Source organism: Nematostella vectensis, chromosome 10 (genome assembly GCF_932526225.1).
Source record: "Nematostella vectensis chromosome 10, jaNemVect1.1, whole genome shotgun sequence".
Lineage (NCBI taxonomy): Eukaryota > Metazoa > Cnidaria > Anthozoa > Actiniaria > Edwardsiidae > Nematostella > Nematostella vectensis.
Genome location: NC_064043.1, coordinates 2,920,951 through 2,948,750, shown reverse-complemented (window position 1 = coordinate 2,948,750; position 27,800 = coordinate 2,920,951). Strand labels below are relative to the sequence as shown.

Genomic DNA, 27,800 nt, shown 5'->3' with positions numbered 1-27,800 from the left:
AGTGTGGGGCTAGTGTGCTGTTAAACATAAAATTGCACACTCGCTTTGAGCTCACATCTCATTCTCGCAAGATCGATTTGAAATTCGTCGAAGAACTTGAGCTATTATACGGCTAAAATTATTTGGGGCACTGAGAGGATGTGCCAATATCTTTAGGCATGATGATCTCAGTCCGGTAAGAGGGATCTTGGACCTTTCTTGTACCTGTGCGGGTACCCTGTTTGTTATGAAAAGCAGGGGCTTGGGTCCGTGTAGGGCGTCATAACAATCAAGATGGCGGCCGGGAAGTCGCCTCCGATTTCCGTCCAAGAAAAATTGCCATGAATTAAAGCTCCCTTTAGTCGGATATTGCCTCGTTTTTGCATGCAATGGCAGCAATAAGGCATAACCTCCAAAGAGAAGTGTTTAAACCGAGCGATGAGAGGCTTTATGCTGTAGTGAACGTCACCAAAGTCGGAAAGAAGAAGAAAGCAAGTTTCCTATGCGCTGCCGGTAAAAAACTTACTAATCGATTATTTCCATTCATGCAATCCCCTAGAGTTATTCCATTATGCACAATTTTGTTTTCTTTTACTGCTGTAGTTACCATCGACAAGCCTGAGACCGTATCTTTTTACCAAGTGAAGAAAACCGACAAGGAAAGCTACAAAAAGCGAGCTACATGGAGGTTGAGGGACCTAAAGATTATAGACGGCAAAGATGGCGGCAAGGTGAGCCAATAAACTCCGCCACTAATGAGAATCTTACCTTGAGTCTTCAATGAGATAAAATTTCAAGCCGCAGCTCTGTACCATACCAGCCATCTTTCTGGGTCTTTCTCCATTTAGCCGAAAAAAATGCCAAATAAAGAAAACAAATAAAACTAAGACACACACAAACAATGCATAAAACCAAATTCAGGTTTGCAAGTTCCAAAGGCAAACAATTTTACTGTATTTGTAATCCCTTTAGCATGCGTTTTCCCTCCAGAGAACAGAAAATATTACATAGGGGCGTCCCTAGTTGAGCCACATCCAAAATTAAACCACTAAATGTCAGAACTACAAAACCAGGAATTGAAAACTGGTTTTTCTTTGTAGGAGACCTGTGAGTTCGACCTTCAGTTTGAAAAGACATATAAATGGATAGCCAGCAGCCCAGCAGAAAAATTGAACTTCATTGGTGCAATATTCAAGGTAACGTCACAGGCAGCCCAAGGCTACTGTCAGTGGTTTATAAAGGAATGTATGGGGGAATTTATATGTTAGCGAAAAAAAAAACTTTATCGTGAAAAATAAAACTTTAGACCATGTAATATTGAGTTTGAGTCTTCTTTTATTTTAATTTTGCCGATAGAATGTCAGTAGAGCGAGTTTGAAGCCCGCCAAGAATTGTGTTTCTCTCTCTGTATAAAAATAGGAAAGGCTGGGGACTCCATCGGCTAACGGCCACCACACAACCACTTCGAGGCCCGATAAAACTTGCAAAAATCAACCAGCCGCCAATCCTGAAAACATACCTAGCTTTCAATCGAACCGTGTCTCATTTCACAAATTTGCGAATTTCACTCGCGGCGATACATCGACCGCGCAGAGTGAGTGTCTACTGTCGCGCCACCAGTGTTGCAGGGAAAACACACTCACTCGGCATGGTCGTTGTCGTACCGACGACTCCTCGAAGTTTGAATTTCCAAGCAGTGCCTCGTTCCTAGAGCCGCTCGGTTAGAAAGTGCACATGATCTGTTGTCACAGATGGTGAATTCGATAGTCGACGGTGAAAAGTGTAAAAAATATGAGTGAAATTTGCATATCTGTGACATGAGACTCGGTTCAATTGAAAGCTAAGGTATGTTTTCAAAGTGTTTTTGTGCTGGATTGGCGGCTGGTTGATTTTTGCCAGTTTTATCGGGCCTCGAAGTAGTTGTGTGGTGGCCGTTAGCCGATGGAGTCCCTAGCCTTTCCTATTTTTATACAGAGAGAGAAACACAATTCTTGGCTGGCTTCAAACTCGCTCTAATGACATTCTATCGGCAAAATTGAAATAAAGGAAGACTCAAACACAACATCACATGGTTTAAAGTTTTATTTTTCACGATAAAGTATTTTTCGCTAACATATAAATTCCCCCATACATTCCTTTATATAAACCACTGACAGTAGCCTTGGGCTGCCTGTGGTAACATTAGAGATGTGTGAGATTAAGACTTGCCTCAGGTTGTCCAGGTTTGACCATTTCATCAGTACTACCAAACAAACAGACTGATATGAAGAACAATTATGCTGTTTTGTTAATGGCAATTGTTTTTATTTATCCGTTTGCATCTTACAACTGAGTATAAGGGCGACCCGGTGGGGCTACATATACAAAATACTGAGAACAATAAAATAAATATGGTTTAAACTTTGCTAAACATTCATTCATGTGGCACACCAATCTATGGTTGGTAGTCTATAAACAGGGTATATTTAAGTCCCTAATGATGCTGACGTCAATGACAGTTGTGATAATGATGTTTACAAAGATGACAATATGCCATGAAGTAATATTAATTCTCTTTATTCATTTATTTGTATCTAACAACTGGATGGATGATCTAGCCAGGTTATGTTCACAAAATACTGAACAATAAAAAGTGGTGGTGTAAGGCTTGTCCTAAATACATTGTTTATGTACTTATGTACTTATGTACTTGTATTGTTTAAAAATTAACATATTTTTACTGTAATTTTAGCTGTGCCACAGATACCCTACCCAGAGAAAACCAACATTCATCAATGTGGATATGACTGTACTGGAAGGTAAAGTAATAGAAATAGTTACACCACTTAGTCAGTTGGTTGGACCACTTGACTGTACGGGACCTCTAGCTTAATTAATGCCAATAAAAAACCATAAAAATACTATCTTTTTCCATATGACACCCATGACTTTACATCACCCACAGCCAGTCCTGGATACACACCAGTGACCTAACCCTAGATTGAACTCTATGGTTCCTCTGGCAAATCAGTCTCCATTATATATTCCAGAAACTCTGGAATGTTTTAAGACCCACAATAAAGTTTGACTAGACAATGAAAAATCAAGACATTGATCAAAATCTGATAAAAAAGGTTGAAGTTTGTAAAGTTTGTTGTTTTCTTTTTGTGATCAGAAAGCATCCATAGTGTTGAAAGTGTCCGCACAGGCCAGCAGCAGCACACTGGAGAAGGTGTCACAGGTACTGCATGTTACTGCAGTTTTTAATATTCTGCTAACCTTCACCGGCAATTTCCAAATACCAAATCACTTTTTGGCCTCTTTTATTCAAAATGACATGGTTTCCAATCATCCCAACTCTTTGGAAGACTCTGAATAATCAATATGGAACACAATGTAATTCCTTCCGTTTGAATGATGAAAGCCAGAAAGTTTTGTGATTGGAATCTAGTAAATGTTTATCTGTCTGTCTTTCAAAATTTTGATTTTATGGTTTCTATTAGGATTGCTATTGTTGGGGGGGATTAAGGGCTTTAAGAAAAGGGGAGGATACATTCTTCTTAGTTGAATTGCCTTGTACTTCTTTATACAGGGCTTCTTGAATTACGCGGAAAAAACCTCAAAATTACGCGGGATTCTTTACTAAATTACACACTAAATTACGTGGAAAATCAATCATTACGCGCTAAATTACGCGGGATTTTGCAATACATTTTTCTAAAAAAATCAAAATTTTGCATGATTCTTTACTAAATTACGTGCTAAATTACACGGAATATCAACTGTTACGCCCAAACTACATTTTGTACCAAAGGAAAGCACAAAATAACTTGAAAAGGTTAATTTTTTGCATGAAAATATCTTAGGCAAGTTTTCATTGGCTCCTAGCCACCAGCCAATTAAAAAAAGGTATTTTGTTATTAGTCCTAGGCCTTTGCGGTTTAGCAAAGAACACCTCATTTTGTTTGTTTTCGAAATTCAGTTAGAAATATCGCACTTTTTCTTTAAAAATCAAAATTTTGCATGATTCTTTACTAAATTACGTGCTAAATTACACTGAATATCAACTGTTACGCCCAAACTACATTTTGTACCAAAGGAAAGCACAAAATAACTTGAAAAGGTTAATTTTTTGCATGAAAATATCTTAGGCAAGTTTTCATTGGCTCCTAGCCACCAGCCAATTAAAAAAAGGTATTTTGTTATTAGTCCTAGGCCTTTGCGGTTTAGCAAAGAACGCCTCATTTTGTTTGTTTTCGAAATTCAGTTAGAAATATTGCACTTTTTCTTTAAAAATCAAAATTTTGCATGATTCTTTACTAAATTACGTGCTAAATAACACGGAATATCAACTGTTACACCCAAACTACATTTTGTACCGAAGGAAAGCACGAAATAACTTGAAAAGGATAATTTTTTGCGTGAAAATATTTTAGGCAAGTTTTCATTGGCTCCTAGCCACCAGCCAATTAAAAAAAGGTATTTTGTTATTAGTCTTAGGCCTTCGCGGTTTAGCAAAGAACACCTCATTTTGTTTGTTTTCGAAATTCAGTTAGAAATATCGCACCCTTACGAAGAATATCTCCCTTTTTTTACGAGAAATAGAGGTAAGAACCCTAAAAGAACACATCAGCTGTGCAATTAAATGTTTTGTCTTTCAAAATATAGCCAAATTACGTGGGATTTCGCGGAAATTTGTGGGTTACGCAGATTACACGGAAAAAGCCAAATTACGCGCTTAATTCCAGAAGCCCTGTTTATATAGTCACTGAAAAAAGCCACTGAAAATTTAAGGGGTCAGCGGCCCCTGCCGAGCCCACCCCTAGATCTGCCCATGTTGACAGCTGCTAATATGAAAATATTCTTATTTTATTCACATGATTTAAAAATCACACCCTTCAGTCAAATCAGACTATGTTTTGTTTTGTTTTTAATTCCTTTAATTTCATTTTTTTAAATTTAATTCAATTTTATTGAGTGGTTTGCTAAAGTGACAATGATTTCATCCTTTTGGATGGATGGATGGATGCATTGTTACCGTATTGTTTCCTTCATGACAGTGGAAGATTATCAAGAGCTAAGCCAAGGAGAAGAGCAAGACCTTGAACACATGATGTCCCAGACTGAAAATGCCATAAGCAACATAGAGACGTTCACAGACCAGCTTTCTAAAGACTTGTCTGTGCTAGATGGGGTAAATATGTTGTCATCAACTATTATCAGTATGTTACATGACATCAGAAGAGTAAGTTCTTATTTTTTTTTCAAGTTGATGTTTGCAAGTTGTTTTTAGTTGGCAATCTCATGTGCTAGTTTCTGCAGCTAGATTATTCACCAGTTTATTAATAAATGTTGTTATCATTATTGTATTTTAATCTATATCTGATTATTATATACATACCAAGATTTAGGTGCCAAAAACCATTGTGATAAAACTAGTCTCTTCACACTAGAGAAGCCAGCTGATTGGTCGTACAATTTTTTCCACTAAACAGTGATCAATTCTAAACTGGAAAAAAAACCTATTAAGTGGAAACATCTTAGGGTCCTGACCCCGTACGCAGTTCTGCTCAAGGTTAAACCAATCAGCTATCGAGCTATGATTTGGGGTTTGCACGGCGCAGATCTGCGCGGTTTGAGCCAATCAGACGTTATAGATCTCGGTGACATCAAGGAGGTGTTGACATACAATAACCAGACTACTCTGTATGGCATAAATATCTGGTTATTACATGTCAACAGGGGTAAAGCCTTTGTTAATTCTCAAACAAAAGGTAAAACAAAACCTCTGAAAGTCTGAACGAAAACACCTTCCTTTGACTAAATACAATAAGCTAAAAAGGAGCGACATTATTTTCACAGGTCCTCTTTTATTATTATAGTTTCTCAAATTGATACTTTTTGTGTTTGATATGTGTATTATTTTTAGCTTACTTGAAGGGTGCTAATTTGGCGGGATTGTTTTGGCGCGTTAAGAACAGTGTTCTCAAATACTGGAACTTCCTTCGTGTATCTCCTCCTTAGAGTTAATCGATTAACTCCAATATAATGCCTTCCTTATTTTCGGAGTTTATGATATTTCTTTGAATACCTTGTATCCCAGAAGAGTCCTTGCGTTATTTTCCAATTTCAACTGGAAGCTTGGCAAGCCTTAATCGGCCACGGCAGACTTGTTACTTTGCTTTCGTTGTAAATGCGTATGCAACCATACAAATATCCATCTTTGGTCGCTTAATAGTAAACTCGGAATGATCAAGCCGGCTATAACGCGAGGCAACGCGAGTTGGAGTGCTTATCATTGCAAGTGGTCACAAGACACAAAGCGCAGTCCTGCGCTTGCATTAGCCAATAATGATACAATTATTCACTTCCTTTAGCGCAGGACTGCTCATGTATCAGCGAATCCCGTATTTAGCGTGATATCGGAACCCACGTGAACTGCTACCTAGCGCCTGGTTAATTAACCTGGTTAATCTACTCGACTTAGTTTCGTATTTTAACTCAAACATATTGATTAAAAATAAACTTCTCACTACATCCAGAGTACTTTTCAATTATCTGTTAAGGACTCGCTTATTTTGAGAAATTTCGGGCTCGTTATGAAAGTAACGCGAAACGGCAAAACTTGAGCGCAGCCCTGCGCTCGCATTAGCCAATAATGATACAATTATTCACTTCCTGTTGCGCAGGACTGCTCATGTATCAGCGAATCCCGTATTTAGCGTGATATCGGAACCCATGTGAACTTCTACCTAGCGCAGAGCAGCTTATGCCCTTGTACCTGCCACTTGGTTAATCTACTCTGCTTAGTTTCGTATTTTCAATCAAACATGTTGTTTAAAAGTAAACATGTCTATAGTTATGAAAGTGATGCGAAACGGGAAAACTTGTGAGTTAATTACGAGTTTCGTGCACGACTGCACCGTTTTGTGCTTATCTTTCAATATATTTTGTACTCCACTGTTAGCAAAGCGGCTGTTATCTTATCAAATCAAAAATAACATTAGTATGATCAAGCTGGCTATAACGTATAGCAATGCGAGTTGGAGTGCTTATCATTGCAAGTGGTTACAAGACACAAAGCGCAGTCCTGCTCTTGCATTAGCCAATAATGATACAATTATTCACTTCCTTTAGCGCAGGACTGCTCATGTATCAGCGAATCCCGTATTTAGCGTAACATCGGAACATATTGATTAAAAATAAACGTGTCACTATATCCAGAGTACTTCTCAATTATCTGTTAAGTACTCGCTTATTTTGAAAAATTTCGGGCTCGTTATGAAAGTAACGCGAAACGGCAAAACTTGAGCACAGCCCTGCGCTCGCATTAGCCAATAATGATACAATTATTCACTTCCTGTTGCGCAGGACTGCTCATGTATCAGCGAATCCCGTATTTAGCGTGATATCGGAACCCATGTGAACTGCTACCTAGCGCCTGGTTAATTAACCTGGTTAATCTACTCGGCTTAGTTTCGTATTTTAACTCAAACATATTGATTAAAAATAAACTTCTCACTACATCCAGAGTACTTTTCAATTATCTGTTAAGGACTCGCTTATTTTGAGAAATTTCGGGCTCGTTATGAAAGTAACGCGAAACGGCAAAACTTGAGCGCAGCCCTGCGCTCGCATTAGCCAATAATGATACAATTATTCACTTCCTGTTGCGCAGGACTGCTCATGTATCAGCGAATCCCGTATTTAGCGTGATATCGGAACCCATGTGAACTTCTACCTAGCGCAGAGCAGCTTATGCCCTTGTACCTGCCACTTGGTTAATCTACTCTGCTTAGTTTCGTATTTTCAATCAAACATGTTGTTTAAAAGTAAACATGTCTATAGTTATGAAAGTGATGCGAAACGGGAAAACTTGTGAGTTAATTACGAGTTTCGCGCACGACTGCACCATTTTGTGCTTATCTTTCAATATATTTTGTAGTCCACTGTTAGCAAAGCGGCCGTTATCTTATCAAATCAAAAATAACATTAGTATGATCAAGCCGGCTATAACGTATAGCAACGCGAGTTGGAGTGCTTATCATTGCAAGTGGTCACAAGACACAAAGCGCAGTCCTGCTCTTGCATTAGCCAATAATGATACAATTATTCACTTCCTTTAGCGCAGGACTGCTCATGTATCAGCGAATCCCGTATTTAGCGTAACATCGGAACATATTGATTAAAAATAAACGTGTCACTATATCCAGAGTACTTCTCAATTATCTGTTAAGTACTCGCTTATTTTGAAAAATTTCGGGCTCGTTATGAAAGTAACGCGAAACGGCAAAACTTGAGCGCAGCCCTGCGCTCGCATTAGCCAATAATGATACAATTATTCACTTCCTGTTGCGCAGGACTGCTCATGTATCAGCGAATCCCGTATTTAGCGTATTATCGGAACCCACGTGAACTGCTACCTAGCGCAGAGCAGCTATGCCCTTGTCCCTGCCACTCGGTTAATCTACTCGGCTTAGTTTCGTATTTTAACTCAAACATATTGATTAAACATAAACTTGTCACCATATCCAGAGTAATTCTTAATTATCTGTTAAGAACTCGCTTATTTTGAGAAATTTCGGGCTCGTTATGAAAGTAACGCGAAACAGCAAAACTTGAGCGCAGCCCTGCGCTTGCATTAGCCAATAATGATACAATTATTCACTTCCTGTTGCGCAGGACTGCTCATGTATCAGCGAATCCCGTATTTAGCGTAATACCGGAACCCACGTGAACTGGTAACAGAGACGTGTTTCTTAGCGCAGAGCAGAACTTTACGAGTGTTGCTACTTTGGTCTTGGGACTACACATCTCAATGTTAAAGCGATAAAAGAACCCGATTTTTGTATGTGAACGTGGTGCGCAAAATAAGCGAGTCCTTAACAGATAATTGAAAAGTACTCTGGATATAGTGACAAGTTTATTTTTAATCAATATGTTTGAGTTAAAATACGAAACTAAGCCGAGTAGATTAACCAGGTAAATTAACCAGGCGCTAGGTAGAAGTTCACATGGGTTCCGATATCACGCTAAATACGGGATTCGCTGATACATGAGCAGTCCTGCGCAACAGGAAGTGAATAATTGTATCATTATTGGCTAATGCGAGCGCAGGGCTGCGCTCAAGTTTTGCCGTTTCGCGTTACTTTCATAACGAGCCCGAAATTTTTCAAAATAAGCGAGTACTTAACAGATAATTGAGAAGTACTCTGGATATAGTGACACGTTTATTTTTAATCAATATGTTCCGATGTTACGCTAAATACGGGATTCGCTGATACATGAGCAGTCCTGCGCTAAAGGAAGTGAATAATTGTATCATTATTGGCTAATGCAAGAGCAGGACTGCGCTTTGTGTCTTGTGACCACTTGCAATGATAAGCACTCCAACTCGCGTTGCTATACGTTATAGCCGGCTTGATCATACTAATGTTATTTTTGATTTGATAAGATAACGGCCGCTTTGCTAACAGTGGACTACAAAATATATTGAAAGATAAGCACAAAATGGTGCAGTCGTGCGCGAAACTCGTAATTAACTCACAAATTTTCCCGTTTCGCATCACTTTCATAACTATAGACATGTTTACTTTTAAACAACATGTTTGATTGAAAATACGAAACTAAGCAGAGTAGATTAACCAAGTGGCAGGTACAAGGGCATAAGCTGCTCTGCGCTAGGTAGAAGTTCACATGGGTTCCGATATCACGCTACATACGGGATTCGCTGATACATGAGCAGTCCTGCGCAACAGGAAGTGAATAATTGTATCATTATTGGCTAATGCGAGCGCAGGGCTGCGCTCAAGTTTTGCCGTTTCGCGTTACTTTCATAACGAGCCCGAAATTTCTCAAAATAAGCGAGTCCTTAACAGATAATTGAAAAGTACTCTGGATGTAGTGAGAAGTTTATTTTTAATCAATATGTTTGAGTTAAAATACGAAACTAAGCCGAGTAGATTAACCAGGTTAATTAACCAGGCGCTAGGTAGCAGTTCACATGGGTTCCGATATCACGCTAAATACGGGATTCGCTGATACATGAGCAGTCCTGCGCAACAGGAAGTGAATAATTGTATCATTATTGGCTAATGCGAGCGCAGGGCTGTGCTCAAGTTTTGCCGTTTCGCGTTACTTTCATAACGAGCCCGAAATTTTTCAAAATAAGCGAGTACTTAACAGATAATTGAGAAGTACTCTGGATATAGTGACACGTTTATTTTTAATCAATATGTTCCGATGTTACGCTAAATACGGGATTCGCTGATACATGAGCAGTCCTGCGCTAAAGGAAGTGAATAATTGTATCATTATTGGCTAATGCAAGAGCAGGACTGCGCTTTGTGTCTTGTAACCACTTGCAATGATAAGCACTCCAACTCGCATTGCTATACGTTATAGCCAGCTTGATCATACTAATGTTATTTTTGATTTGATAAGATAACAGCCGCTTTGCTAACAGTGGAGTACAAAATATATTGAAAGATAAGCACAAAACGGTGCAGTCGTGCACGAAACTCGTAATTAACTCACAAGTTTTCCCGTTTCGCATCACTTTCATAACTATAGACATGTTTACTTTTAAACAACATGTTTGATTGAAAATACGAAACTAAGCAGAGTAGATTAACCAAGTGGCAGGTACAAGGGCATAAGCTGCTCTGCGCTAGGTAGAAGTTCACATGGGTTCCGATATCACGCTAAATACGGGATTCGCTGATACATGAGCAGTCCTGCGCAACAGGAAGTGAATAATTGTATCATTATTGGCTAATGCGAGCGCAGGGCTGCGCTCAAGTTTTGCCGTTTCGCGTTACTTTCATAACGAGCCCGAAATTTCTCAAAATAAGCGAGTCCTTAACAGATAATTGAAAAGTACTCTGGATGTAGTGAGAAGTTTATTTTTAATCAATATGTTTGAGTTAAAATACGAAACTAAGTCGAGTAGATTAACCAGGTTAATTAACCAGGCGCTAGGTAGCAGTTCACGTGGGTTCCGATATCACGCTTTGTTTTACCTTTTGTTTGAGAATTAACAAAGGCTTTACCCCTGTTGACATGTAATAACCAGATATTTATGCCATACAGAGTAGTCTGGTTATTGTATGTCAACACCTCCTTGATGTCACCGAGATCTATAACGTCTGATTGGCTCAAACCGCGCAGATCTGCGCCGTGCAAACCCCAAATCATAGCTCGATAGCTGATTGGTTTAACCTTGAGCAGAACTGCGTACGGGGTCAGGACCCTAAGATGTTTCCACTTAATAGGTTTTTTTTCCAGTTTAGAATTGATCACTGTTACTAGTGAAAAACGCTGTATTGGCGTTCTGATTGGCTATATCATTATTTCACTTGTGAGCAAAATCGCAAAATGTGTCTCGCTCGCCATTCCTTTTTTACTTTTCGACTACCCGTTTTCAGAGCCTAGATTTGTCTATAGAAGAGTTCATAGACGGACAGGAAAACGAAAATACAAAGTAGACAATAAATCTTAATGACACTGTAGAGGATTAAGTAGAAAGTCTTGAAAACAAGAATACAACGGGGAAAAACCAAGCAAGATGTAAGGCTGTTAAAACCCTATCTAACATCACAGTCTCGTGCGTGACATTAGCGAGATAGAGTCATTTCAATGTAATTTTTTGTCTGTCTTCCACTGAACTGACGAACAACACAAACCTCTGCAGCCAAGTCTAATAAAATGTTATGTAATAAGCTTATTATAAATTTCTCAGTAAATATATAATAAACAAAAGACAGCATGGAAAGTGGTTTGTACAGTTTTTATTCACTCGTTAATATTCACTTGGCTTCCTTGCCGACTGCGCGTTGTTTTCCTTTGAAAGAAAATAAATAAAGATATGTTTTATATCTGAAAGTTCTTTTCGCTCATTTTAAATCTCGAAATGTACATAATAAATAAGTCATTTCATGGTAAGTTCGCTTTTATGATTCATTTGTTTTACACAACTCGTGAAAAAAAATTGTACCTGCTCACCAACCGTGAAATAACCTATAAATATGTACTGCCAGGGGCTCATAAGTAGGGGCAATCATCAGGGGCTCATAAGTAGGGGCAATCATCTGTATTATATAAGTGTCTTGGCATTTCCTAGGATCAGGTTATTTTTAGATGCGCAAACATGAATGGGCTAATCAGTTTCTTTACCAAAAGAAATGTAGCCTAGAATTCAAAGTCGTAGGTAGAGTTGGATTCATTTTGAAGAAGAGAGCAGCAAAAGTCAAAGTTCGAAAGAGAGAACAACTTTTTTTCTGAGATTGTGCATGCGGGTGAGCTCAGCCAAAACGCCAACACAAAGATTGCACCTGGTTGGCTAATCTGTATGTCTAAAAATAGCCTGATCCTGGGAAATGTTGTGACACCTTTATAATACCAGAATGTGGGGAAGTTGATTGCCCCTACTTTTGAGACCCTGGTACTGTACATCTCATTGGTAATGATTTATTGATATCTTTATCTGGTGAAGTAACCCATTGAAATGTGTGCATTACAGGCTAATATCTACTCTATCATGGCATCAGAAGACCAAGTAACTAGCTTGATGGATTTGCTAGAGGCTGCACTGGTTGAGCTGGACAAGCTGGACACAAGACTAACTCACTACGATGATAAGCTTAGGGTAAGGGCTCTACTGCATAGTGAACTGTTCCATGGAGACATGTATGATGGTCCTCTTTTTAATCTCCGTTTTTCTTTCTGTGCAGACGGTACGGGAACACATGGAACAGATGGAGGACAAGGACAGGCACATGGAGACAGAGAGCACAAACCGACAGAAATTACTCAAACAAGTTGAGTTTTTGGTGGTGAGTATTTATGTAATTATTATTGCTTATGCATCTGAGTTGTTCCCCATGGATCAGTTATAACTGTTCATACTGGTCACACTTTGAAGATATATTGCATCCATTGTAACATTACTGTTAATCCATAAAAAGGTCTGAAACAAAGAGTTAGTGTATACAAAACAATGGCAGCCATTCACTTTAATTTACATCACCTTAGAATACTTTGGACATCCCTGAGAGGCATATTATCGCACTACAAGAGGGTGACTTATCCAAAGGATTGGCCGTCAAGGAATGCACTAATGCAGCCATGGCTGTTCTTGAGGCCCTTCAGGCGGACCTCCCAAAAGGTGTGATCTGATAGTTATCCCGAATTAGCCCTAATTTTTAGCCCTAATCTGTCCTGATGGTATTTATCGACTATGTGTGACATAATATGGTATTTATTGACTATGTGTTACATAATAAGTTATGTTATTTGTCTTATTGTTATTATTGTGATGTGTCCTTTTCTTAGGCCTTCAAGAGATGAGTGCTGTAAAAGAACAACAAGAGCGCTATAAGAAGGTTTGCCAAGGATTTGCATTACGCCTGAAGCACCATCTTCTTGGTATCTTCCCACAACATGTAAGTGTTCAACAAGTCCTCATCTAAAGTACCCACCTCTTTACCCCCTGTTCATCTCCCACCCCTGCTCTTCCTCCTGTCAGTCTCTCTGCCACCTCACCCTCCTCCTTCATCCATTCTCTGCCCTTCTCCCTTATTTTTCTCTTCCCCTACTGCATTTTTCATCCCCCCTCTCTCTCTCCATCCTCATTCATTCTTTGCCCTTCTCCCTTATTTTTCTCTTCCCCTACTTCATTCTTCATCCCCCCTCCCTCTCTCCATCCTCATCCATTCTCTGCCCTTCTCCCTTATTTTTCTCTTCCCCTACTCTATTCTTCATCCGCCCTCCCTCACTTCTCCCTCATCCATTCTCTGCCCTTCTCCCTTATTTTTCTCCTCCCCTACTCCATTCTTCATTCCCCCTTCCTCTCTCCATCCTCATCCATTCTCTGCCCTTCTCCCTTATTTTTCTCTTCCCCTACTTTATTCTTCATCCCCCCTCCCTCTCTCCATCCTCATCCATTCTCTGCCCTTCTCCCTTATTTTTCTCTTCCCCTACTCCATTCTTCATCCCCCCTCCCTCTCTCCATCCTCATCCATTCTCTGCCCTTCTGCCTTATTTTTCTCTTCCCCTACTGTATTCTTCATCCCCCCTCCCTCTCTCCTCGCTCATCCATTCTCTGCCCTTCCCCCTTATTTTTCCCTTCCCCTACTGCATTTTTCATCCCCCCCTCCCTCTCTCCATTCTCATTCATTATTTGCCCTTCTCCCTTATTTTTCTCTTCCCCAACTCCATTCTTCATCCCCCCTCCCTCTCTCCATCCTCATCCATTCTCTGCCCTTCTCCCTTATTTTTCCCTTCCCCTACTTCATTCTTCATCCCCCCTCCCTCTCTCCATCCTCATCCATTCTCTGCCCTTCTCCCTTATTTTTCTCTTCCCATACTTCATTCTTCATCCTCCCTCCCTCTCTCCATCCTCATTCATTCTCTTCCCTTCTCCCTTATTTTTCTCTTCCCCTACTTCATTCTTCATCCCCCCTCCCTCTCTCCATCCTCATCCATTCTCTGCCCTTCTCCCTTATTTTTCTCTTCCCCTACTCCATTTTTCATCCCCCCTCCCTCTCTCCATCCTCATCCATTCTCTACCCTTCTCCCTTATTTTTCTCCTCCCCTACTCCATTCTTTATCCCCCCTTCCTCTCTCCATCCTCATCCATTCTCTGCCCTTCTCCCTTATTTTTCCCTTCCCCTACTCTATTCTTCATCCCCCCTTCCTCTCTCCATCCTCATTCATTCTTAGGCATTCCTCCCCTCCTCACTCTTCCCTTCTCTGCTCTCTGCCCCCCTCCTCCCTCCTTTGTTCTCTGTACCTCCCCCTTCTTCCACCACTATCCTTCTTAGTCATCTCGTGTTTATTTTGAGAAACTTCTTGGCGACAGGGTCTAGATAGTGAGACGCCTGTTCGTTACTCCAGTGAAATGCACCTTCCAAAGCACCTGAACTGCCACAAGGACTTGCTCCCATACACTGGACTCATGAAGTGGCTCAAAGTGGTTGATCAAGAGCTCTTCATGGACTTATGTTTGGTAAGAATATACGTTTTTTAGGAATTCTTATTCTTACACTCTATTTAAGTAAAATGTATGTACTAGGGCTTTTTTGTTTACTCCTTGAAGTACATCTTTCTCAAGTTTGCATTCCCAATGGTATTATCATTGTTACTATATTATGATTATGATTATTAGTGTTGTTTTGTTGTTGTTATGATGGCAGTGATGTGATGTGAAAAGAGCGATGAGGGAGATAATAAATAACACATATTTTTTCATGTTTTTAGGCGTACATCCAGTCCCTTAACAAAGTGTATGAGCGAGAGGTCAAGGAATTCTTTGAGTCAGCCAAGCAGCGCCTTTCAACCAAGGGAGGCACTCGATGTAAGAATGGCAAACAATAGTGGATTTATGACACCAATCCATTTTTTACCACATAGGTACGGGAGAAGGATGTTTTTCAGAAGGGGGTTGGCAACATGGGGAGGGGGGAATCGATGGGCATGGCAGAAGGCGCAGAAGAGAAGTGATAAGAGTATGTTTTTTTTGTTACTATTAATTGCTTTATTATGCTGCGGCTTATGCTGATTATCATTCTTATTTTGTACCACCTTTTACTTAGTCATTTATGGCCCTCCCTAATGCTGTTGGTTTGCAGCGGCCATTGCAACATTTAAGATGACTGTTGCATCCCCTGCAAAAAGCCGAGAAGACACAGCAAGCCTTAGATCCAGTCCTCGCCCCAGCCCGCGAGTATCCACACATCGCTTTGGCCGCCGTGACAGAAAAGACACTGGTGACTCTGGCTCTGAAACACGCTCACGATCAGGTTCTATTGGTTCAGTGGATTCTGCCACAGAACCGCTAGATATACGAGGAAGGTTTGACAGGGTAAGGGATCTACAACACCTGCATTTTTTTGTTTGGTCCTGTTTGAGCATACAGAGTAGTCACAGCATATTGCCAAGCCCCAGACACACTCAGATTGCCTAGCGCCTCTTACCTATTGTTGTGTTTGTTGTAGGTCTTTGCCAAGCCCCAGACACACTCAGATTGCATAGTGCCTCTTACCTATTGTTGTGTTTGTTGTAGGTCTTTGCCAAGCCCCAGACACACTCAGATTGCCTAGCGCCTCTTACCTATTGTTGTGTTTGTTGTAGGTCTTTGCCAAGCCTCAGAGACACTCAGATTGCCTAGCACCTCTTACCTATTGTTGTGTTTGTTGTAGGTCTTTGCCAAGCCTCAGACACACTCAGATTGCCTAGCGCCTCTTACCTATTGTTGTGTTTGTTGTAGGTCTTTGACATATTACTTTCTGAGCTTGAGCCTGTGTGTACGTCGGAGCAGGAATTCATTCAGAAATTTTTCGACCTCTCTGCGGATGAGTTTGACGTGAGTACGATACTCAAAGATTGCTATTTTAGCTCATAAACACTCTGTGAGCTGGTCTCTAATTAGGATCCGTTCATAAGTCATTATATGAAAATTTATGAGAAAAAATCTGGAAAGCCCATAATTGAAATAAAAACCCTGCAAAATTCAACTTTTATTGTCATTACAGTTATTGTTACTGGCATCTGCTAAAAATATCTTTGAGGTTTTGTGTAATTATGTCCTGGGCATACTTCCTAGCTATGTTAATCGCAAACTGCTGGAAGAGCCTTGTTTTCTGTGTGGTTTCAGGTTGCAGATGCAGTCTCTGCATCAGGAAGTGACACTTCAGATGGTGCGTTGATGAGTAAGACCAACAAACCATCTCCTATTGACTTTACGTGAGTATTTGCATGTCGCACGAAATATGATTGAGTTTACCTTTTTGCTTTTGTAGTCTGTTTTGTCCTAGTTTGCATCAATTGTGTTTAATTACTGTGGTGGAAACATTGTTTTGTAGTGTGAATCAGATTAGACAGCTGTAAAAAAAGTGTAACCTTTTAAGCCACCCCTCTTTGAGCCTGAGAGAAATGGCTGTTTAGAGAAGGCCAATAATACCACCATCTTACTCTCCCCAGTGGTGTAGCCTGGATTTTTAACAGGAGGGACTTTCAAGGCTTTGTCTCCTGTGTTTTAGATAATTTCTCACACATTTACTGTATTTTTGGCTGCTAGATGAGGGGCCTGGGTCCCCTAGGCCACCCCCTGGCTACGCCCCTGCCTCCCACAACCCTCTCTTGCCAGTATATACCCCTCTCAGTGGCGTAGCCAGGATTTTTAACAGGAGGGGGCCCAAAAGGCACTTTCAAGGCATTTTCCCCAGTATTTTAAATAATGTCTCGTACATTTACTGTATCTTTGGCTGCTCTGGCTACACCCCTGCTCCGAAACAGTATCATTCACACAAAGTATCTGTTTCCATCCATAGATCATTCACACAAAGTATCTGTTTCCATCCGTAGATCATTCACACAAAGTATCTGTTTCCATCCGTAGATCATTCACACAAATTATCTGTTTCCATCCGTAGATCATTCACACAAAGTATCTGTTTCCATCCGTAGATCATTCACACAAAGTATCTGTTTCCATCCGTAGATCATTCACACAAAGTATCTGTTTCCATCCGTAGATCATCCACACAAAGTAACTGTTTCCATCCGTAGGTCATCCACACAAAGTATCTGTTTCCATCCGTAGATCATTCACACAAAGTATCTGTTTCCATCCGTAGATTGAGCGAATTACTGATATACTCTAAATAAGCTTGTTGTATTTCCTTTCCAGTGACGTGAAAGAAAGAAAACAGCTGGACGAGGAAGTCAGGTAGGAGATTATCATTACTCAGCCCCTAACGGCCATCTATTTGATATCTGAGATAAAGGACAGATTCATATTTATGATTCTCAGTTTTTTTGGTGAATGCTGTTGTTTTATACTCTACATGCTTAATCTGTTCCATACCTTGGAATAAAAAGTTAATGTTCATAAAAGAGGCCAAATATAAAATAGTTGCCATTATTAAATTAATGTTAATTTAACTTTTTTTCATGATATCATAATTATTCTCTCTTGACCAAGTTCTGACCCCATTATCTCGTGGTTATTCTCTCTGCAGAAGAAAAAAGATGATTGAACGACGTGAAGAAATAAAGTATGTTTAAAACCATAATACGCGCTTTGGCGTGATATAAATCCTGTAGTGCAATGCCTCACCCACGTGCAGTAATACCAACATTTCTTGAAATAAATTCACCTAAGCTCTAAGCACTCGATAAATGCACTAAGCCATAAATACACCACTTAAAAAACATGTCCTTCCATTCTGAAACTGTCTCGTGCAGTGCATCAGTAAAAATGATTTAAATCACAAAAAATGACATATTGTGGTTGTTTTCTCATAAAGAATACTATCAATAAAACGCTGTATTAAAAGGTACATTCACAAGGCTATGCTATATGGTAGAGATTGTAACAAAACAATGAATTGTTTTCTGTTCTGGCTATGCTTGTTGCCGTCAGCATCTCGCAACATTGTGACCCACGACATTGCATGGCATGTTGTAAGTGAATGCACCTTATGTTTGCTAACAATGCTTGCACTGTTGGCTCAACTTGCCTGGGGCACCTGATACAGACGATGACTAAATGTTTGTGGCCTGGTGGCTCAAGTGATGTTGGTGACTAAGTATTTGTGGCTTGGTGGCTCAAGTGATGTTGGTGACTAAGTATTTGTGGCCTGGTGGCTCAAGTGATGTTGGTGACTAAGTGTTTGTGGCTTGGTGGCTCAAGTGATGTTGGTGACTAAGTGTTTGTGGCCTGGTGGCTCAAGTGATGTTGGAGACTAAGTGTTTGTGGCATACTGGCTCAAGTGATGTTGGTGACTAAGTATTTGTGGCCTGGTGGCTCAAGTGATGTTGGTGACTAAGTGTTTGTGGCCTGGTGGCTCAAGTGATGTTGGTGACTAAGTGTTTGTGGCCTGGTGGCTCAAGTGATGTTGGTGACTAAGTGTTTGTGGCTTGGTGGCTCAAGTGATGTTGGTGACTAAGTGTTTGTGGCTTGGTGGCTCAAGTGATGTTGGTGACTAAGTGTTTGTGGCATACTGGCTCAAGTGATGTTGGTGACTAAGTGTTTGTGGCTTGGTGGCTCAAGTGATGTTGGTGACTAAGTGTTTGTGGCCTGGTGGCTCAAGTGATGTTGGTGACTAAGTGTTTGTGGCTTGGTGGCTCAAGTGATGTTGGTGACTAAGTGTTTGTGGCATACTGGCTCAAGTGATGTTGGTGACTAAGTGTTTGTGGCTTGGTGGCTCAAGTGATGTTGGTGACTAAGTGTTTGTGGCCTGGTGGCTCAAGTGATGTTGGTGACTAAGTGTTTGTGGCATACTGGCTCAAGTGATGTTGGTGACTAAGTGTTTGTGGCCTGGTGGCTCAAGTGATGTTGGTTACTAAGTGTTTGTGGCGTGGTGGCTCAAGTGATGTTGGTGACTAAGTGTTTGTGGCCTGGTGGCTCAAGTGATGTTGGTGACTAAGTGTTTGTGGCCTGGTGGCTCAAGTGATATTGGTGACTAAGTGTTTGTGGCATACTGGCTCAAGTGATGTTGGTGACTAAGTGTTTGTGGCCTGGTGGCTCAAGTGATGTTAGTGATTAAGTGTTTGTGGCCTGGTGGCTCAAGTGATGTTGGTGACTAAGTGTTTGTGGCCTGGTGGCTCAAGTGATGTTGGTGACTAAGTGTTTGTGGCCTGGTGGCTCAAGTGATGTTGGTGACTAAGTGTTTGTGGCCTGGTGGCTCAAGTGATATTGGTGACTAAGTGTTTGTGGCTTGGTGGCTCAAGTGATGTTGGTGACTAAGTGTTTGTGGCCTGGTGGCTCAAGTGATGTTGGTGACTTAAGTGTTTGTGGCTTGGTGGCTCAAGTGATGTTGGTGACTAAGTGTTTGTGGCCTGGTGGCTCAAGTGATGTTGGTGACTAAGTGTTTGTGGCCTGGTGGCTCAAGTGATGTTGGTGACTAAGTGTTTGTGGCTTGGTGGCTCAAGTGATGTTGGTGACTAAGTGTTTGTGGCATACTGGCTCAAGTGATGTTGGTGACTAAGTGTTTGTGGCTTGGTGGCTCAAGTGATGTTGGTGACTAAGTGTTTGTGGCCTGGTGGCTCAAGTGATGTTGGTGACTAAGTGTTTGTGGCATACTGGCTCAAGTGATGTTGGTGACTAAGTGTTTGTGGCTTGGTGGCTCAAGTGATGTTGGTGACTAAGTGTTTGTGGCTTGGTGGCTCAAGTGATGTTGGTGACTAAGTGTTTGTGTTTTGTAGGAAGGTGATGCAAGGTCTGTTCAGTGTTTTGGAAGTGGAGTTGAACGCCTTCATTCAGTTTGCTGATAAACTGGACAGCTTGTAAGTACAATCAATCATTATTAAAACCATGAATATATTCACAATGTGCCAAGTAATGCTGGTGCTAAGTAATATAAATGTATTATGTCAATTCTGTATTTTGTTTCAGTAATACCATGTACATGCTTGTCCGTATCGGGCAATACGTCATCTCAAACCAACTGTCAGGGGCTCCCGTGTCATATCTGAGCCAGCAGCTGGGGAACTGTCTCATCGTGGTCAAGAGGCTTTTTGATAAGTTTATCGTAAGTAACACCCTGCCCGCCTGATATCTCATCGTGGTCAAGAGGCTTTTTGATAAGTTTATCGTAAGTAACACCCTGCTCGCCTGATATCTCATCGTGGTCAAGAGGCTTTTTGATAAGTTTATCGTAAGTAACACCCTGCTCGCCTGATATCTCATCGTGCTCAAGAGACTTTTTGATAAGTTTATCGTAAGTAACACCCTGCTCGCCTGATATCTCATCGTGGTCAAGAGGCTTTTTGATAAGTTTATCGTAAGTAACACCCTGCTCACCTGATATCTCATCGTGGTCAAGAGGCTTTTTGATAAGTTTATCGTAACACCGTCCTAAGCTTGTGCATACGGTAAGATTTCGTTTCAACAACCACTATAACATCATTTTCACTAACCCAAACCCATGTACAACGATATCATACGTGTGTTTTGTGACGTCACACACGTGCCATGATGTCATACATACGTGTGTTTTGCGACGTCAAACGCATGTTCCATGACAAACGTGTGTTTAGTGGCGTCACACACATGTCCCATGACGTAATACGTGCATTTGGTGACGTCACACATATGTCCCATGACGTCATACGTGCATTTGGTGACGTCACACACATGTCCCAATACATTATCCGCATTTTAAGTGTGATCTGGCATCTTTCAGGCAAACCTCAAGAAGCAAATCGAAGAGGTCAGAATTCAGAAGAACAAGAGATGCGGCATTTTACCATTTGTTGCAAAATTCGAGGTGAGTCCGCTGACCCGACTTTTGTTTCAATGTTTTGTTTTAAATATCCAACTTTCCCAATATTATTTGATCATTTAAAAATAGAGTTGAGTTTTTTTATTGTAGTATGGATTGAAACCTACCGTGATTCAAACAGATTTAATTCAGTACTGAGATGAACACATCATTTGCCTGGGGTTTCACAGCCTACGAAACCTCCGTTTAACAGCATAGGCGAAATAATGGCGAATTACAACCATACCAAACTGTTAACTTTTATGTAGTTATTTTCATCTCACACCCGTTTCTTCTGCGCAGCCGTCTTGAATTCTGTACGAGTCAGTCTTTTTGTATCGGTAGGAGTTTGCGGAAATATCAGAAGGGATCTTCAAGAGTGCTGAACGGCGGACGGACCTGGATCGAGCGTTCCATCAGCTTATCAAAGTGGTTTTTGATAATGTGGAGCGCGTGGCCGCAGAGCACGTGAAGAGTCCAAGGGCGGTGGTCACGCTTGGTAAGATCACGTGACAAAGCAGATGGTGGTCACGCTTTGTAAGATTACGTGACACAGCAGATGGTGGTCACGCTTAGTAAGATTACGTGACACGGCAGATGGTGGTCATGCTTGGTAGATTACATGACACGGCAGATAACAGTCACGCTTTGTAAGATTACGTGACACGGCAGATGGTGGTCATGCTTGGTAGATTACATGACACGGCAGATAACAGTCACGCTTTGTAAGATTATGTGACACAGCAGATGGTGGTCACGCTTTGTAAGATTGCATGACACAGCAGATGGTGGTCACGCTTTGTAAGATTACGTGACACAGCAATGGTGGTCATGCTTGGTAGATTACGTGACACGGCAGATGGTGGTCACGCTTAGTAAGATAATGTGACACAGCAGATGGTGGTCACGCTTTGTAAGATTGCATGACACAGCAGATGGTGGTAACGCTTTGTAAGATTACGTGACACGGCAGATGGTGGTCACGCTTAGTAAGATAATGTGACACAGCAGATGGTGGTCACGCTTAGTAAGATAATGTGACACAGCAGATGGTGGTCACGCTTTGTAAGATTATGTGACACAGCAGATGGTGGTCACGCTTTGTAAGATTACGTGACACAGCAGATGGTGGTTACGCTTTATAAGATTATGTGACACAGCAGATGGTGGTCACGCTTAGTAAGATAATGTGACACAGCAGATGGTGGTCACGCTTTGTAAGATTATGTGACACAGCAGATGGTAGTCACGCTTTGTAAGATTACGTGACACAGCAGATGGTGGTTACGCTTTATAAGATTATGTGACACAGCAGATGGTGGTTACGCTTAGTAAGATTATGTGACACGGCAGATGGTGGTTACGCTTTATAAGATTATGTGACACAGCAGATGGTGGTTACGCTTTATAAGATTATGTGACACGGCAGATGGTGGTCACGCTTAGTAAGATTATGTGACACAGCAGATGGTGGTTACGCTTTATAAGATGATGTGACACAGCAGATGGTGGTTACGCTTTGTAAAATTACGTGACACGGTAGATGACGGTCACGCTTGGTAAGATTACGTGACACGGCAGATGACGGTCACGCTTGGTAAGATTACGTGACACGGCAGATGACGGTCACGCTTGGTAAGATTACGTGACACGGCAGATGGTGGTCACGCTTGGTAAGATTACGCTTATGTGACGCCCCAGATGGGCACAGTGAATGTCATGAATCAGGTTATATGGAATAACACTAACACTTTTTTTTTCTTTTTCAGAAAACTACCATCATTTGTTTCGTAAGTCTGATCATACTGTTCAATATTTTTCTGTGTTTGTTGGTATTTTAACGTTATTTTAGTTGGCTGTTGTCAAATATTTATGACGAGAATTCATGGCTATCTTTACCGAATATCGCAAGCTTATAAAGACTTCGACTATCCCAAAACGATGCTTGTCACGTATCACTTATCGATACTTTGTCGCGTATCATTTGTCGGTGCTTGTCGCGTATCCGTTGTATATGCTTGTCGCGAATCGCATGTCGCTTATTGTCGCGTATCCTATTTCGATGCTTGTCGCGAATCGCATGTCGCTTATTGTCGCGTATCCTATTTCGATGCTTGTCGCCTAGCCCATATCGATGCATGTCACATCATATCACCGCTTGTCGCTTATCTTGCTCATACGTTGCATGTCGCCTAGCCAATATCGATGCACATCATATCGCTGCTTGTCGCTTATCTTGCTCATACGTTGCATGTCGCCTAGCCAATATCGATGCATGTCACATCATATCGCTGCTTGTCGCTTATCTTGCTCATACGTTGCATGTCGCCTGTTCTAGGGGTCTTGTCTCGGCTCAAGATCTCGTGCCTTGAGAATGAGCGGCGTGACGCCAAGCAGAAGTACAACGTCAGCCTGGATGCCTACGTGCGCGAGATGCTGGGAAGACCAATGGAGAAACTCAATGTAAGCCGCCTAGTCCCTGACTCTCTCTTCGGGATTCCTTTGGAATTCCACAGAAAGCCCGATACACCACAGGAAACCCGATACACCACAAGAAATCCGATACACCACAGAAAGCCCGATACACAACAGAAAAAATGACGGACTTGGATGAGCATTTTTTTCTAACAGATCATAGGAATGGAGCACCCAAAATTTTATTTATATTTTTTGATCAGATTAACACATTGACCCCTCAACCGGCCTGTACCGGCTTTGGGAAGTACCCACAACCCAAAAAATTCATAAATTCAAAATAAACACAACAAGATGAAGATACTCAGGCATCAGTCTAAGGGATAAATGGTCTTGCAGATATGCATCCAACCAAGGTGTTGGCATCTACTCTTAAGCCAAATAATAGCACAGGTTCTTTGACAAATCTCAAATCGAACAAGGAGAGAAAAGCAGAATCACCCCTCTCAATAAAACGCTCAAAATACCACACAAGGGAGAGAAATCAGCAAACACAGCTCAAGACACAAATAGATACCTTTATTCTGATCCTCCAGGTACATTTCCTTGGCCTAAAAACACAATGTTCATTCCTTGAAGGACTGTACAACCACGAAAATATCTTTACATATTGCAAAGCATTCTGGGAGATCCAGGGGAAAATTCACGAGGGGAGGGCCAGTCAACACTCCTCTCCCCAAAGTCAGATGGTTTTTTATAAGTCTTTTCACCCCGAAGCCAAACGAATCAATTCCAGGCCATACAGACCCAGAATAGCAGTGTAAACAATTTTGGAATCAATTTGGTTTCAGAAAAGACAGCATTTAGGAGAGCTGTGGTGATTCATTAGAAAATTATTTTCTCATCCGGGCAAAGCCAAACAAGAAAAAATCATCATGAATCCACCTTTGCTTGCAAATATCCATAAGCAAAGCACTCAATTATGCCCCAAAAGACTTCATGATGTCCTGAGACACTCTCCTAATATGCTCATAGCTGTATTTTTGATGAAAAATACAAGCAACCATCAACTTGTGCTGGCTTCAGCACATCGACGAGGGATTAAAAGTGGGGACCACAAAGCACTGTTGGAAAGCTTGGATACCGCTGACTAGGTGCAGCTGTGTTTGACTTTGACGGGCTGTATAAAACTCAGAATAGGGGGGGAGGTATCTGTTTTCAGTCTGTTTTTTTGTAAATTCAGCTCCAAAAAAGCCAGGAGTCAATGGGTTAACATCGAAAAGACAAACACAAGTTTTGTCCAAATGAAGAAAAAGTCCAGCTTTCTTTGACTTTTTCATAAGAATTCTACTTCATTTTCGTTGGTTTCGTTCATTTTTATTTACTCCTTGGATATTTTTTACCTTCTATTACTTAATTTTAATAAACGTCGCCTTAAACCAAACTACTTATATATAAATACTATTATACTATTATATCCCCTTTTATTGTGATTTTAGAATTCTAGCAGAAGTTGCTCCTTCTTGTTGGTTTTAGATATTTTTCGAGGGAGTTCAGGAGCGTATTACAGCAGGTGTGAAGGCAGAGGAGGTCGGCTATCAATTGGCATTTAGCAAACAAGAGCTCAGAAAATGCATCAAGGAATACCCTTCTAAAGAGGTAAAGGAAGCACACGAAGGAATAAAAGTTCCAAGGAAAGCAGAGAAGAAACCATTCCACTACTCCGATTAATAAGATACCATCAGAGGACAACTATTATTAGAACTCTGATCCGAAACATTAACGGAAACAAGCAAACAGCTCTACACGATTTTCTTTTTGAAAGGAGCTTATTGTTCATAGATTGCATGTATAGTTTTGGTAAGTAATTTCTGGTTGCCCTTTGTCTGTGGCAGGTGAAGAAAGGCCTTGAGCACCTCTACAAGAAAGTTGAAAAACATCTTTGCGACGAAGAAAACTTGCTTCAGGTAACAACTTTTTTATGTGATCACGGGTATGGCACCCTTTGGTTCAATTTAAGCTCGTGATCACGGGTATGGCACCCTATTGGTTCAATTTAAGCACGTGATCGTGAGTATGACACGTGATCACGGGTATGGCATCCTATTACTTCAATTCAAGCACGTGATCGTTAGTATCTCGTGTTTAAGTTGATCACAATAATCTTCAGTTCGGTATCTGTTCAGTTTAATCACGTGATTGGTTCAATGTGATGAACATAATCACATAATCACATGATCATAATGTTAGCATTCTTCCCATCAACAAGTAATGCTGACAAGAGCTCTTTAAACCGTCGTGCCATTTGTTTTGTTTAAATAGGTGGTGTGGCACAATATGCAGGAAGAGTTCATTCAGCAGTACAAACACTTCGAAGACTTGATTAGCAGATGCTACCCGGGATCAATGATCACGCTGGAATTCACAATCGACGAGGTGTTGCTGTTCTTCTCAAACATCGCAATCTCGCATTGAAAGAGACCATTAGGTCCCTAGCATTTAACAGGAGCCTTGGAAAACAGTTAAATAGGTGCCTAGCATTTAGCAGGAGCCTTGGTAAACAGACCACTAGGTGCCTAGCATTTAGCAGGAGCCTTGGTAAACAGACCACTAGGTGCCAAGGATTTGACAAGAGCCTTGGTAAACAGACCACTAGGTGCCAAGGAATTTACAAGAGCCTCTGTAAACAGACCACTAGGTGCCTAGGATTTGAAAAAAGCCTCTGTAAACAGACCACTAGGTGCCAAGGATTTGACAAAAGCCTTAGTAAACAGACCACTAGGTGCCTAGGATTTGACAAGAGCCTTGGTAAACAGACCACTAGGTGCCAAGGAATTTACAAGAGCCTCTGTAAACAGACCACTAGGTGCCTAGGATTTGAAAAAAGCCTTAGTAAACAGACCACTAGGTGCCTAGGATTTGACAAAAGCCTTGGTAAACAGACCACTAGGTGCCTAGGATTTGACAAAAGCCTTGGTAAACAGACCAATAGGTGCCTAGGATTTGACAAGAGCCTTAGTAAACAGACCACTAGGTGCCTAGAATTTGACAAAAGCCTTGGTAAACAGACCACTAGGTGCCTAGGATTTGACAAAAGCCTTGGTAAACAGACCACTAGGTGCCTAGGATTTGACAAAAGCCTTGGTAAACAGACCACTAGGTGCCTAGGATTTGACAAGAGCCTAAATAACCAGACTACCTTTTTCCCCAGAGTCACGACTTGAGGACTTGTCCTAATTGATTCAAAATCAAAGCTATCCAGAAAACTCTATCTCTATCTATTGAGCTTGACACTGGACTAGAATAAGACTCGTTATTAGTTGTTGTGTTGTGTTGTGATCTTACTCTAATGCATGCTGGTAAATTACAATCCTTCGATAACGAGACATTCATATCAAAAACAATTCATCAACTAGATACCAATTCCCTGTGAAAAGTATATTATCTACAAGTAAAGAACGAACAGTTAATCTGGTAACTCCTGTAAGAGTTTTGTATCCTAACATGTAACAGCGTAACAATATTCAAGCATAACATTATAGTTGGCATTTATTTTAAACGAGTGCAAAAGTTTGTTTTCGGAAATTTTGTTTTCGATTTTCAAATATAATTTAAAGTTCAAATACACATATTGTTTGTATAAAGCAATTGGTCATTGAAGGAAATCTCTCCTAAAGGGGGTTCTTGTACCAATTGAACATACTATTGTCATAAAATAAAACAGGACCAATACTGTTCTTTGTGTATTAACCAAACTAAACTTGTCAGCAAAAAGCAATCAATTCCACTTGTTTTTTAAACTCCGAGGTTGACAACCGAGTCAAACTAGTAATGTCCTGTCACATGTTGATAAACCATAAACCATAGTAAAATAAGTCTTATCTAAAGTTACCGACTTTTTTCACGGTTTGAGGTTAAGTTTTGTTGCTTTGGAACTGATGAAAACTAGTAATTAATGTTTGTTAATAGAGGCACTAAACAAATACAGCTAAGTTTATGACAAACAAAGGATAGGCACGGTTCTTTTACTCTTCTAAATTTCTCCATTGGCGTCTATTGAACATTCGTTTAGCAAGCCCCAAATACTCAGGTATCTCAATGTTATTAGACCCAAATTCAGGTTCCCTTAGTTGTTGGGGTGTAAGGGTTCTATTGTACTGG

At 40.8% G+C, this 27,800-nt stretch overlaps 1 protein-coding gene across 3 annotated transcripts; it reads left to right on the top strand.

Moving 5' to 3' along the window:
* The first annotated feature begins 245 nt into the window (after window positions 1-245).
* LOC5516428 (exocyst complex component 1) lies at window positions 246-27,374 on the top strand. Of its 3 annotated transcripts, XR_007313915.1 has the most exons (27): window positions 246-492; window positions 583-710; window positions 1,080-1,175; window positions 2,711-2,777; window positions 3,134-3,199; window positions 5,019-5,152; window positions 12,479-12,604; window positions 12,690-12,791; window positions 12,991-13,123; window positions 13,291-13,400; window positions 14,819-14,965; window positions 15,217-15,313; window positions 15,588-15,820; window positions 16,226-16,321; window positions 16,613-16,701; window positions 17,648-17,686; window positions 17,979-18,014; window positions 20,167-20,247; window positions 20,357-20,492; window positions 21,147-21,230; window positions 21,570-21,723; window positions 22,994-23,014; window positions 23,563-23,687; window positions 25,176-25,298; window positions 25,535-25,606; window positions 25,962-26,169; window positions 26,380-27,374. XR_007313915.1 is itself a non-coding variant. In XM_048733295.1 (26 exons), the coding sequence occupies exons 1-26, from the start codon at window positions 369-371 to the stop codon at window positions 26,112-26,114; spliced, it is 2,772 nt and encodes a 923-aa protein (XP_048589252.1). In that variant the 5' UTR covers window positions 246-368; the 3' UTR covers window positions 26,115-27,374. The 3 variants fall into 3 exon arrangements, 2 of the variants coding, with proteins under 2 accessions (XP_048589252.1, XP_048589253.1); XM_048733295.1 differs by having other exon boundaries at window positions 25,962-27,374; XM_048733296.1 differs by lacking the exon at window positions 17,979-18,014 and having other exon boundaries at window positions 25,962-27,374.
* The last annotated feature ends 426 nt before the right edge of the window (window positions 27,375-27,800 follow it).